The following is a 14382-nucleotide window of genomic DNA, read 5'->3' as shown; positions in this document are numbered from 1 at the left end:
AACAATATGCTGCCTTCAAGAGACTCAACTCATAGGAAAAGACATCCACAGACTGAAGGTGAAGGGTTGGGAAAAATCATACCACTCACATGGACTGAGGAAAAAAGCAGGGGATTCCATCCTCATATCAAATAAAGTAGACTTCAAGCTAAAGTCAATCTAAAAGGATAAAGAAGGACACTGCATATTGCTCAAGGGAACCATACACCAACAAGACTTAACAATTATAAATATATATGCCCCAAATAATGGAGCATCTACATTCATCAAACAAACTCTTCTCAAGTTCAACAGTCAAATAGATTGCAACACAATAATTTTGAGTGATTTTGAGTAATTTTTGAGTGATGTTAACCCACCTCTTTCATCACTAGATAGATCTTCCAAACTGAACAAAGAAACTATAGAATTCAATAATACAATCAATAACGTAGACTTAACTGACATATATAGAATTTTTCATCCTTCAATGAGAGAAGACACTTTCTTCTCAGCAGCACATGGATCCTTCTCTAAAACAGACCATAAATTATGCCACAAAGTAACTCTTAGCAAATATAAAAAAGTAGAGATATTACCTTGCATTCTATCAGATCATAAAGGAATGAAATTAGAAATCAATGATAAAATAAGAAATAAAATCCACTCCAACACCTGGAGACTAAATAATATGTCACTGAATGAACAATGGGTTGCAAAAGACATCAAGGAGGAGATTTAAAAATTTTACAAGTGAATGAGAACACAGATACAACATATCGAAATCTCTGGGACACTATAAAAGCAGTTCTAAGAGGAAAGTTCACTGCATGGAGTTCATGTCTTAAAAGGAGAAAAAGTCAATAAATAAATGACTTAACATTACATCTCAAAGCCCTAGAAAAAGAACAAATCAACACCAAAAGCAGCAAAAGACAGGAAATAATTAAAATCAGAGCTGAAATCAATGAAACTGAAACAAAAGAAACTGAAAAAATTGACAGAATAAAAAGTTGGTTCTTTTTTTTTGTATTTTTTTAATTGATTATTTAAAGCATTACATAGCTCATGATATATCATCTTTCATACATTTGATTCAAATTGTGTTTTGAACTCCCATTTTCACCCCAAATACAGATTGCAGAATCACATCTGTTACATATTCACATTTTTACATAATGCCATATTAGTGACTGTTGTATTCTGCTACCTTTCCTATCCCCTACTATCCCCCCTCTCCTCCCCTCCCCTCCCATCTTCCCTCTCTACCTCCCCTGCTGTTGTTCAATTCTCTCCCTTTTTTTTCCCTCCCCCTTGCCCCTCATAACCTCTTATAATTCTATGTATCATTGAAGGTCTCCTACTATTTCCATGTGCTTTCCCTTCTCTCTCCGTTTCTCTCCCCCCATTCGTCTTTATTTACTGTAGTCTTTTCCTCATGTTCTTCCTTCCTGTTCTGTTCTTAGTTGTTCTCTTTATATCAAAGCAGACATTTGGCATTAAGTTGGTTCTTTGAAAAAAATAAATAAAATTGACAGACCCTTAGTCATGCTCACGAAGAGAAGTAAAATAACATATTAGATGAAAAAAATGAAATATCACAACAGACACTTCAGAAACACAGAAGATAATTAGAAATTATTTTGAAAATTTGTACTCCAATAAAGTAGAAAATATAGAAGGCATTACAAATTTCTAGAGTTATATAATTTGCCCAAATTTAATCAGGATGATAGACACAATTTAAACAGATCAATTTCAAGTGCCAAAATAGCAGACGCCATCAAAAGTCTATCAACCAAGAAAAGCCCAGGTCCAGATGGATACACAGCCAAGTTCTAAAAAATCTTTAAAAGAACTAATACCAATGCTCTTCAATTCATTTCAGAAAATTAAAAAAAGAGGCAGCACTTCCAAACTCATTCTATGAGGCCAATATCACCCTGATTCCAAAACCAGGCAAAGACACATCAAAAAAAGAAACCTTCAGGCCAATGTCTCTAATGAACCTAGATGCAAAAATTCTCAATAAAATTCTAGCAAATCGAATACAAAAACATATCAAAAAGATCATGCACCACGATCAAGTGGGATTCATCCCAGGGTTGCAAGGTTGGTTCAACATACAGTAATCAATAAATGTAATTCACAACTTTATCACATCAATAGACGCTTAAAGATAAGAATCATATGATCATCTCAATAGGCGCAGAAAAAGCATTTGACAAAATACACCCCTTTATGATCAAAACACTAGAAAAATTAGAGATAACAGGAACATATCTCAATATCATAAAGGCTATCTATGCTAAGCCCCAGGCCAACATCATTCTAAATGGAGACAAATTGAAAGCATTCCCTCTAAAAACTGGAACAAGACAGGGATGCCCTCTTTCACCACTTCTATTTAACATAGTTCTTGAAACACTCGCCAGAGCAATTAGACAGATGAAAGAAATTAAAGGGATACACATAGGAAAAAAAGAACTCAAATTGGCACTATTTGCTGATGATACATGATTCTATATCTAGAAGACCCTAAAATTTCCACCAGAAAACTTCTAGAACTAGTAAATGAATTCAGCAAAGTAGCAGAATATAAAATCAATATCACTGATAAATCCTCAGAAAGGGAATAAGGAAAACTACCCCATTCTCAATAGCCTCAAAAAAATAAAATAAAATACTTGGGAATCAACTTAATGAAAGAGGTGAAAGATCTATAGAATGAAAATTACAGAACCCTAAAGAAATCACAGAAGACCTTAGAAGATGGAAAGATGTACCTTGCTCTTGGATAGGCAGAATTAATATTATCAAAGTGACCATACTTTCAAAAGCACTATTACAGATTTAATGCAATTCTGATCAAAATCCCAATGGCATTCCTCATAGATATAGAAAAAGCAATTATGAAATTCATCTGGAAAAATAAGAGACCCAGGATAGCTAAAGCAATCCTTAGCAGGAAGAGTGAAACAGGTGGCATCACTACACCAGACCTTAAACTATATTACAGAGCAATAGTAACAAAAACAGCATGGTATCGGACCAAAACAGACTGGTAGACCAATGGTACAGAATAGAGGACACAGAGACTAACCCACAAAATTACATTATCTTATATTAGACAAAGGTGCCAAAAACATGCATTGGAGAAAAGATAGCCTCCCTCTTCAACAAATGGTGCTGGGAAAACTGGAAATCCTTATGCAACAAAATGAAATTAAACCCTATCTCTCACCATGCACAAAACTCAACTCAAAATGGATCAAGGACCTAGGAATAAAACCAGAAACCCTACATCTATAAAAGCAGTTCTAATAGAAGAAAAAGTAGGCCCCAATCTTCATCATGTGGGATTAGGCCCCAAATTCCTTAATAAGACTCCTTTGGCACAAGAATTAAAATCAAGAATCAATAAATGTGATGGACTCAAACTAAAAAGTTTCTTCTCAGCAAAAGAAACAGTCTGTGAGGTGAACAGAGAGCCTACATCTTGGGAGCAAATCTTTACCCCTCACACATAAGAAAGAGCACTAATCTCTAGGATATATAAAGAACTCAAAAAGCTAAACAGCAAAAAAAAAATTTTTTGCACATTTAACTCCATTGTGGCATCTGTGTCTCAGAGGACTCAAATCACAGCAATAACATGTCAAAATTTGTGAGAAGCAGCTAAAGAAATGCTTTAAAGAAAATTCTTATTATATGTCTATAATTCTATGAAATCAGAAAGTTAACAAATCAATAATCTGTACTTCTACTTTTAAAAATTAGAAAAGTAGAGCAAACTAACCCCAATTAAGAAAAATGAAGGAAATAATAAAAGAGGTATTATCAGTGGAATGGAAAACAGAAAACAAAAAAAATGATGAACAAGAACTGGCCCTCTGATTAGATCAATAAAACTGACAAACCTCAACCCAGACTTATAAGAGATTTAAAAAAAATGAAAAGATATAAATTACCACTATCAGGAATGAAAGAAGGAACATTGTAAAGATCCTACAGGAATTTCCCAACTTTACAGAGATTATATATGGTCTTCTTTATGTTCATAAAAAGCCCATCACTTTAAATTCTAGACTACAGGAGTCATATTAATACTTAGCTAACACACACAATCTTTTAAAATTATAATATACATGAAAGCCCTCAGCACTTGTAAGGTAATTTAACCTCTTTGAACTCAATACCATAGGAGTTATGAACCCTACACCAATCTAAGAAACCAACTTATGGGCTGAGTAAAAGCTTTAAACTCTCATGGCATCACCTGGAAAAGGCTCTGATAAGCAGGAAGAGAAGAAAACAGCAATATATTCTTAGCTGTACCATTGAAGATGAAGCCTAATAGGAGGTGCCAGAAGCTCTCTCAGTAAAAGTTAGAAGGGCTTCCAGGGCAGAAAACTGTTACAAAGAGAGAGGGCACTAACAGAACTTAAGAGTCTTATAGGTTATCTACCAATTGTACATGTTTAAAAAACTTTGTAGAGATTGTGACTATATTTCACAAAACAAAAGATTATGGGAGGGGAAAAGGAATAAAATGAATAATAGTATCACATTATTTACAATAACTTAATATGAATTAAAACAGAGTCAAAATAAGTACTAATACATCAGTTAGATGTCCCAAATAGGATGTTCCTTTTTTGATTCCCTCAAAGAATAAACAAACCAATTTTGACAGAATACAGGGAACTATGCTCGAAAATGGAAGGGGAAGTGCCAAGATCCCTATGGGGATCAAAAACCTAAGGTAACACTATAGAGAGAACAGTAAAGCACCCTATCTCTTCCATATTTGCTCCCCAACCCAGACTGGCTTAAAACCACATAAGCCTTCTGAATATATCCTGCATAATCCTCATTGCTAATGGAGACAACTATTCAAGAGACTTCTGAAGTCCCTAGAGACCCCAAACAAAACGCGAAGAGTCGCATGGAATTCATCAGCCATAGAGTAGAAGTCCATGTTATACTCTCTCCCAACCCCCATAACCAAGTTGCCATGGCTCTATGCCTTTTATTTATTTAGTTAGTTAGTTAGTTGTCAATGGACCTTTATTTTACTTATTTATATGCAGTGCTGAGAATCAAACCCAGCGCCTCAAACATGATAAGCAAGTGCTCTACCACCCAACCCCAACTTGGTGCCATTTTAAAACCAGACTGACTGCTAGAGTTTGTGTCAACTTGGGGGCTAGTCATGGTATATTTCCATTGTATTCTACCTGTGTTCTAGCAAGCTAATGTCAATAGTTACAATACCAAAACCCCAATTGCTTGAAGGCTAAAATCAGCAAAAACATCTTAGCTTAAAAATCCAAACAGCATCTGATCCCCTCAGAGAATAGGAATAATTGCACAAAGGGGAAAACAAGACAGTTGGCAACCTACATTCACCTGCACTCAGTCCAATAGGTGGCCAGGCATCCTTCTAGAAAATTTAGCAAAGAAATGGTAGGCCCAACTTTCTCCAGTATACTTGTAATTAGCCCAATGGCTACTTAGGTGGTAGTCCTGGCCTCCGGGAAAGCCCTCCACACAGCCTGCCAACTTACAGTGTCCAAAACCAACAATGAATAGAAAAACCTAAACAGAGTACTAATGAGCAATAAAATCAAATCCCTAATAAAATTTCAAAAAAGAATATCCCAGGATTGGGTGGCTTCCTTACTATTTCTAACAAAATTTTAAAGACAAATGTATGCCAATTCTTTTCAAACTATTTTTTTTTAAGTGTTTAAAAAAAAAAAAAAGAGGGGCTGGGATTGTGGCTCGGCAATAGAGTGCTCGCTTAGCACAGGAGGGACCTGGGTTCGATTCTCAGTACCACATATGTGTCCATATTTAAAAAAAAAAAATCATTCTCTCTTTCTCTCTCAAAAAAAAAAAAAGAGGAATTTTTCCAAACCATTCTATAAAACCAATATTACCCTGATGCCAAAACCAGACAAAGACACAAAAAGGGAAATTACATACTAATATCCCTCATGAATATAGAGGCAAATTAAAAAAAAAAAAAAAATATATATATATATATATATATATATATATATATATATATATATATATATATATATACACATACATACATACTGGCAAACCAAATCCAATAGCATATCTGAATTTATTCCAGGGATATAAAGACAGTTCAATATACACAAATAAATACATTTGCTACATCATCTCAAACAGAATAAAGAAAAGTACTTCAGGATCTTCAGACTAAAAATTCAGTATGAACCTAATATTTTGGATTCATTCACTCATCCAAAAATACTTCAAGAAGAACCATGATGTATATGACACTATTCTAGGTGCTACACACCTTGCTATAGGTTCACAGAGTTTATATTTAATGGTAGAGAGAAACATTAAACAATGTGTCTATAAAATATCTTCTAATAGTAATATATGTTTTAAAGAGTTAAAAGGTATAAAATAACAGGGGTAGGGATAAGAGAAAGATACTTTAGCTTGGACAATGAAAAGTTTAATGTTTAACACTACCTGTTAATACATCTGTTTCTTACCTTAAGTTTTTTGCTATTGCTTTTTTTCTCTGCTGGAATTTTTACTTGGCTAACTCATTTTCACCATTCACTTTTTGGTACAAATATCACTTACAGATGAGAAAGTGACTGATTAATATTCTGGAATTTATTCTAAATATATTGGAAAGGCAATGAAATACATTAAGGAGGTGATGTTTTCATATTTTTCATTGTTTATTTACCATCATCAATCCATCTGGGGAACCATACAAAGGTTACAGATTATAAAGAAGAATAGAGAGATATGATGGAAGATTACCACAGGAGTCTAAGAAAGACATGATGGTAACTAGCATAGGATAACAGAGATGGGGACAAATTGATGAAATCAGGATACATTTTTGGAGGTACAGCCAACTTACTATTGAATCATATAGATTTTCAAACTACTGTAGTTAGCAACTAAAAAAATTATTTTAAAGAGTTCCAAAAAACTTAAGATGAACTATTGCATCTTCTAGTTAAGATTAAGCCAGATATTGTTTCAGTATTATATATACAATAAAAGAAAGGGAACTGGAAAATAGCAGAAGCTACTATACATTTGTTAAAAATGGAAGCAATGTATTAATAACTTCAATGATAAAAGTATGATATATGTGACCTTATCTGTTGAGGTCAAACGAAGAAAAATAGCCCCTGGCCTTTAAAAATTAGAATATTATTTCTAATTAGAAATGTACTTTGAGTATAGACCAAGGACCCAAAGGACTTAAAAACAGCATACTACAGGGACACAGCCACATCAATGTTTATAGCAGCACAACTCATAATAGCTAAACTGTGGAACCAATCTAGATGCCCTTCAGTAGATGAATGAATTAAAAAAATGTGGTATATATGCACAATGGAATATTACTCAGCAATAAAAGAGAATAAAATCATGGCATTTGCAGGTAAACGGATGGCATTGGAGAAGATAATGCTAGAGTGAAATCAGCCAATCCCAAAAAGACAAATGCCAAATGTTTTCTCTGATATAAGGTGACTGACTCGTAGAGGGGTAGGGAGGGGAAGCATGGGAGGAATACAGAACTCTAGATAGGGCAGAGGGGTGGGAGGGGAAGAGAGCGGGCAGGGAGTTAGCAATGATGGTGGAATGTGATGGACATCATTATCCAAAGTACATGTATGAAGACATGAATTGATGTGAACATAATTTATATACAAACAGTGATATGAAAAACTGCTGTATATGTATAATAAGAATTATAATGCATTCCACTGCCATGTATTTAAAAAAATAAAATCAATTTAAAAAAATAAATGTATTTTGATAATGTTTTTGAAATACTGATTCCTATACACTAATTACACTCAACTTATAACAGAGGATATGTACCTGAAATGAACAGCTTTGTGTGTCATCTAAGCATAGGACTACATACTGAAAATCATTGACTTGACTAATGTTTTCAACTAAATTCAGCCATTTCAATATTGCATGTATTAATAATAGCTTTGAAATACAGGCATATAATGAAAAATGTCAACCAAAAAATCTGCAAAGTCTATCAGCCTGAGTATTGTAATGCCAGGGTAAAAAAGTGAAAATTCAGTTCTTCATTCTATGAGTTCTTACATAGTTTATTAGAGAATCTGACCAGAACCACAACATAAGCAAAACACAGTTTGGTTGTAAGTTACAGACAGAGTGCATCTAGAAAAGAATGTGCCAGCTTGGTTTTAAGTGACTACAGAGAAGTACCCAAGATACTTTCCAAAAGATAAAGAAATGTATTTATTTAATAATCTAACACATTTTTTCACTCATTCACTAATAGAATAGTAACTATGGCAAAACTATTCTACATTTTCTGTTACTATTATTTTTACTGCTTCCTGATGTTACATTAGACATTTGCAAAAAAAAAAAAAAATTCACCTCATGAAATTAAAAAAATAGTTTCAGTGAGCAAAATATCAAAAAAAGCATATATGCATTATAATTCACTAAAGGGTTGATGTAATATATAAACTCAGGTACTATTCTAATCAATTATCTATTTATTTGTTCATCCATCCCTCACTCAATTACCTAGGCTTCTAGCCAAGATTCATGAAAAGCTTATTAGGTGTCAGTTCTAGGAGCTTATAGATTGATAATGAGACAGGTGAACTGATAATTTTAATACAATGATTGTAAGTCTTAATATAAAAGAATGCTCAAGAGTTAATAATAATGGGACCATGGTAGCAAGAGAAAGAAAAATACAGAGAGCATAATTAAATAAGAAATGTTATTCTCTAAACTTGATACTGTATAATATTAAATTAAACCCTATAATCATTTCACAAAAAGTTAGTAACCTACAACCTTTGATTGGTTTAGTTTTATATTTTAAAGGAAACATTAGGAGAAAAAGAGGAAAATCTAAAAATGTTACACAGAATTTGTGAGTACAGACATACTAAATACATGAAGAATTAATATTTATTTTTTAGTTCTCGGCGGACATAACATCTTTGTTTGTATGTGGTGCTGAGGATCGAACCCGGGCCGCACGCATGCCAGGCGAGCGCACTACCGCTTGAGCCACATCCCCAGCCCCACTAGTTGACTATCTTAACTACAATTTCAAAATGCGGCCACATTTTTATACTACTATAATGACACTCACTATTTTAAAATAATTCACTAATAGAAAAGTTATATATTTTACAATAGCTCTATCTCAAAAATCTGGATATTAAACACATATTAAAACTAATATGACAAAGCATACAATTCCAAAAGAAATAACCGAATAAAATCTTTCTTTCAAATGAATAGCTAAAATTTTTTTTAATTTCAAATTAGTTTATCTTACAACAATCTAGAAGCTAAAAATGGCTTCTAAAAAAGTATCTATCTATCTATATATAGAGAGAGAGGGAGACAGAGAGAGAGAGAATTGTTTGCAGAGAAATACAAATTGATATTTGTTTTCCTATTCTATATCATCAAATATTTCCTTAATGAGACTAAGCATTTTCTGTTAAAAAATATTTTCCTAAATTACGAGATTAAAAAAAATACAAATCTAATATCACACTCATTAAAACTGTGTTTATACTTGCTAAATATTCACTTTCCTTACAATGTCCATATTTGCAAACATCTATCTACATCAGACATTGTTCTTAAACATCTGTACCTTTCCGTTTACTGAGAAATTAATATTGAATTATAAAGCATAATCTCTGAAAAATATCTTTTAAATAAGCAATTAAAATAAGGCTTACCATTTTGATACCTGTAGAAAATGTCACTGGTTTTATAGGTTTAGGTTTCTCAAGTTGCATTTCCAATTGGGTGGATCTATCTTTATGCTGAGCCAAAAGTAGAGCAACAGGGAGATCAGAACTCTCCTATAAGAAAAGTTCAAGTTCAATATGAAAGTTAAAAAGGACAAACTAAATAGGAACAAAACTTTTAAAGTAAGCCTTTTCCGTAAGTATTTGATATTGGACTAAATATTCACTTTCTGGAGAACACTTTACAGAAAATATTAACATTCCATAATAAGAAAAGGCTGTTGTAGACTCATAAATCAAAATAACCCGCAAACAAGTATTTTTATAAAATCCACATTAAAGACAATATAATAGGGTCATATTTCATCTAGCCACCAACTGTATTTATTTAAAAAAAAGAAGCTAATCACAAAAAGAGTAGTACAAAGTACTATAACTTAGATCAGATGTTTACCTAAGACACATTCTTTTTACCAGTGATTTCAGACCAATTTAAAATTGTTTCCCATTAGATTTCACCTAAGGCTGTTTGGAAATGATCCTTGCTCTATTTTGCACAATGGATCTATTGTATGTACAATCAAATGTATTTTTATTTTCTTCTTTACTAACTTTTAAAAATTAAATCTAAATTTTTTTAATTAAGTAACAAAATTATAAACATTTTTAATATCTTATATTGATAATAAACCAGGGTCAACATGTACACAAATCTACACACACACATATTTAATTAAAACAAGCAAATCTCTGACTGATTCTTACACGTACTGTTATTTATCCTGTTACACATGAAGACTTCTTACATGTTTAAAGTACTGCAAAGCTAATATCTAAACTAAGTTACATGCAAATTTTTTCTGACTTGTCAGTTAAATAATACCCCAGAAACATATGCAGAGGTAGGTCTAAAGAGAAGGTGATCTTTTTTTCCCTCCCTGTGACACATAAACACAGACACACATACACACGTGTGCGCACATGCATGTGCACATACACACACACACACACACATATTCCATATCTATAAACAAAATACGAAGGTACGCATTCTTATATCCTATACCAAGGTTATTTATGAAAACATATTGTTAAAATGGGCTATAGATAGGGTTGGAGGTATAGCCTACTCATAGACTGCTTGGAACATGAATGAGACCCTTAAGTTTGATCCCCAGCACTGCAAAAAAAAAAAAGGGGGGGTAGGGGTGTGGGAGTACAGATTTTTAAAATAGTCACCACCCAGAATTTAATTTTGAAGAAACTCTACAATTAATGTTTCACAATACCACTTAATAATTTTTAGGCACAAATGGAGCTAATATAATAAAAGCAATTATTTAAGGTTCCAGTGTGTAAGTAATTCAAAATAACAAGCAATTTAATTCAAGATTATCATCCTAGAATAAAGTTGGCATAACACAATTTTGTAACAGAAGTGCTTTACAAGAGGAATATCATGAGGATCACACTTCTAAAAGTAAATACAGCCTGTAATCTCAACACCTCGGGAGGCTAAGGCAGGAGGACTGCAAGTTTCAGGCCAGCCTCAGCAATTTAGTGAAGCCCTAAGTAACTTAGTGAGAGCCTAAATAAAAAATAAAAAAGAACTGGGGATGTAGCTCAGTGATAAAGCTTCCCTGGATTAAATCCTCAACATAAAAAAAGAAAAAACAGTTAATGGAAGTATACAAATTTTACTTATAAAATGTATCCTTATTAAGAGAGAAAATCATTGAGACCTACTTTTAGCAATAATGAAGGAGTTAGTGAAATACTGTAGAAAAATATGCTTGAATATCTACAACAAAGCATTAGTAATGCAGTAGTAACAGGACTATGAATCCCTGAAGCTATTTTAGATTTCCATTAAGCATTTTAAATTAAAAAACTTTTTAACTGGACTAAGACCTAAAAAGCCTTTTAAAAGCCATTCTACCTTTTCATATGTAGAAACTAACAGAGGAAATATAAATTATCTTAGCTAAAAAGTTAAATCATTACTCTCCAACTTATAATCAAAATGAAAGTATATGCTCATCCACAACTGATATTTATTCTAAAAAGCAAAACTTATTTATACGAAAGCAAGATAACATATTCACTTCAAAAAAAATTGCTAATTAAGCCAGTTTACTTCAATCCTGGTTTCACATTCATATAAAAGGAATAAAAATAAACATTCTAGGTATCTAAAATTAATTTTAATACTAAAGCATAGAATTTACTTTAAATCTAACTTAATTCTTTCTACTTTAGTACTAAAAACTCTTGAAGCACGAAACCCTTTGTGAGTGTTAAAACTAGAATCATGCATAACAACAAAAAATATCTATAGGGTAAAATAAACTATGTAAAAAATATATGCTCTGAGGAATATATAACATGTAAATTCCATCTTTCAAGTTATTTCATACTTCTTAGTATTACATTTTGCATTGAAAGTTTCCATAACCTATAACTGCCCGAAGGCACAATGTTTAATATTTAAAGAAACTTTAATAAGACTGCCTGTAATACTCATTAAAAACTTCATAATGACCATTTTTAAAAGATTATTTTAACTGACTTTAAGCAAGCCATCTGGCAAACAATATTTCTAATAAAAATCAGCTACTGCATTTGACAACAATATTAGCCCATACAAAATTTAAGACATAAACTGAAGAAAATTTTCAAATGGGAATATAAAAAGATTTAATATGACAGGACCTGATTAAAAATCTCTTTCCAAACCATTAAAAAAATTTAAATTTACAGTTAGGATTAAATAAATGGACTTTTTAGCCAATATTATGGCAAATGCTAAGCCATAAACATTAAGACCATAACATTAAAATCCTGTCACATAGAGTATAATGTAATGCCATTGCTCTTTAAAAGTTTAAAAAGTGGCTTTTGGCACAAGAACTTAACTCAAAAACAGGAGGAAAAAAAATTTAGTAAATAGTACTTGTATAAATTAGGTTCATGGAATAATGCTAAGATTCAAGGCTAGATATATTTACAAATACAATGCTAGCTATTTTCTTTCTTAATAAAATCTAACACATAAACACATACAGAAGAAGAAATACATTATTTAATAGGGTTCAAAAAGATATGAGAAATTTATATTAATATTTATAATGAAAACATTAATAAAGATTGAAATATTAATGTAATTAAGAATCTTTAAAAATAAATTTTAAAATGGAAACCAGAAATCCAACTACAGTGGTATTCTAAACCAATCTGTTGCAATTAATTGTACTAATGAATACAGCAAATTACTAAGAATTATTTAACCACTATGTTATATGACCTAAATAGTGAGCAAAGTATGTGTGGTAATGACTTGCAGGTGAAGAAAACAGGAAGTGGGGGGAAGGACTCACAAAAACCAATATTAACTCCAGATTATATACAATGTACATTGGCAGTTTCACATCATACTTCATGCCTCACTGAATTAAAGGGGAGCTTCATGCCAACAGCAGCTCAATGAGGCAGCAAACTTTAGTACTTTTAAGGACAAAAAGATATGCAAGAATGATTGCTATGCAAAGCTAGCTAACTTCAAAATGAAATCTGAAAACCCTTTCTATTAATGAGACATAAAATACTAAAAGTATATTTTCATGTAATCTCAAATTTCTATACTTGGGATTAATTCAACTATCTATAAAGACAAGCATTATTCCCCAAAAAAGTATTTTCCTCTTTGTATAACATGATTGGGGAAGAATCTTTCAATAAAATAACTATAAAAATTAATATTTACTAATTCATCCTTTAAAATTTTCAATTTCTTACCAAACACATCTACAAAAATGCAAAACACAACAGGTATCATTTCAGCTTCTAAAGCCATACTTTCCACTTAATAACTTTAAGAAAGAATTAATGAAAGTTGCTAGGGAAAACACCATTATTCTATTTTATATGCTTCTGCCCTCATTTTCAGAACAATATTCACATTCCACTCACAGAAATTAGATAAGATTTTATGATAAACATTTTCTGTCTAAACCTCATTAATCTCTTATTTTTCCTTTCTCATCTATTTCTAAAATTAAGTAATTTTGCTTTCTCTTTTTATTCCTGATTAACTGGATTAGATGTTTTTGGGGACAAAAGCACATGTAACAATACATGCATATATATTTATCTCACCATAGAATAACAACATATCAATTAGATGTGATAAGTGTGTTAACACTGAATAAATAACTCATTATGTGGACAAAAATGGGAAGGGAAGAATATAAAAAGACTTTCCTAGAGAGGGAGGCCTTCTAGTTTGGGATGTTATCAATGTTATACAGGATTATAAGCATCAGAGTTATAATACAGTATCAAATCTATAAAACACATCACAAACTTTACTAATTATTGCTATTATAACAACAATTACTTACGGAGCTGACTGATAGAAAACACCAATATGGTAACAACACTTCTTCCAAAAATATTGTTTTCTCATATAAAATATGAAATCAAGTTATATCAGAGTAACCAGAGTTATTATAAACCTTAGCACAAAGCCACAACATTCAAAAATGAGCTACTAGAAAAATCAATATTAATCCAGGGAAAAATACTACAAAAACAATGTGTT

The 14382-nt window shown here is 31.9% G+C and overlaps 1 protein-coding gene across 2 annotated transcripts in view; it reads right to left on the bottom strand.

Annotated features, from left to right (window-relative positions):
* The window catches only part of MNAT1 (MNAT1 component of CDK activating kinase), a 258540-nt gene that overhangs the window by 138346 nt on the left and 105812 nt on the right, over positions 1–14382 (bottom strand). For both annotated transcript variants that reach the window (XM_081288978.1, XM_081288977.1), the window contains one exon: positions 9771–9896. In XM_081288978.1, the coding sequence (XP_081145104.1) occupies positions 9771–9896 (126 nt within the window). The remainder of the gene's footprint in view (positions 1–9770; positions 9897–14382) is intronic.

The sequence above is a fragment of the Spermophilus citellus genome, assembly GCF_964194105.1.
Source record: "Spermophilus citellus genome assembly, chromosome: 4".
Classification (NCBI taxonomy): domain Eukaryota; kingdom Metazoa; phylum Chordata; class Mammalia; order Rodentia; family Sciuridae; genus Spermophilus; species Spermophilus citellus.
Note: the sequence above shows the minus strand (reverse complement) of the source record. Positions and strands in the feature narration are given on the sequence as shown.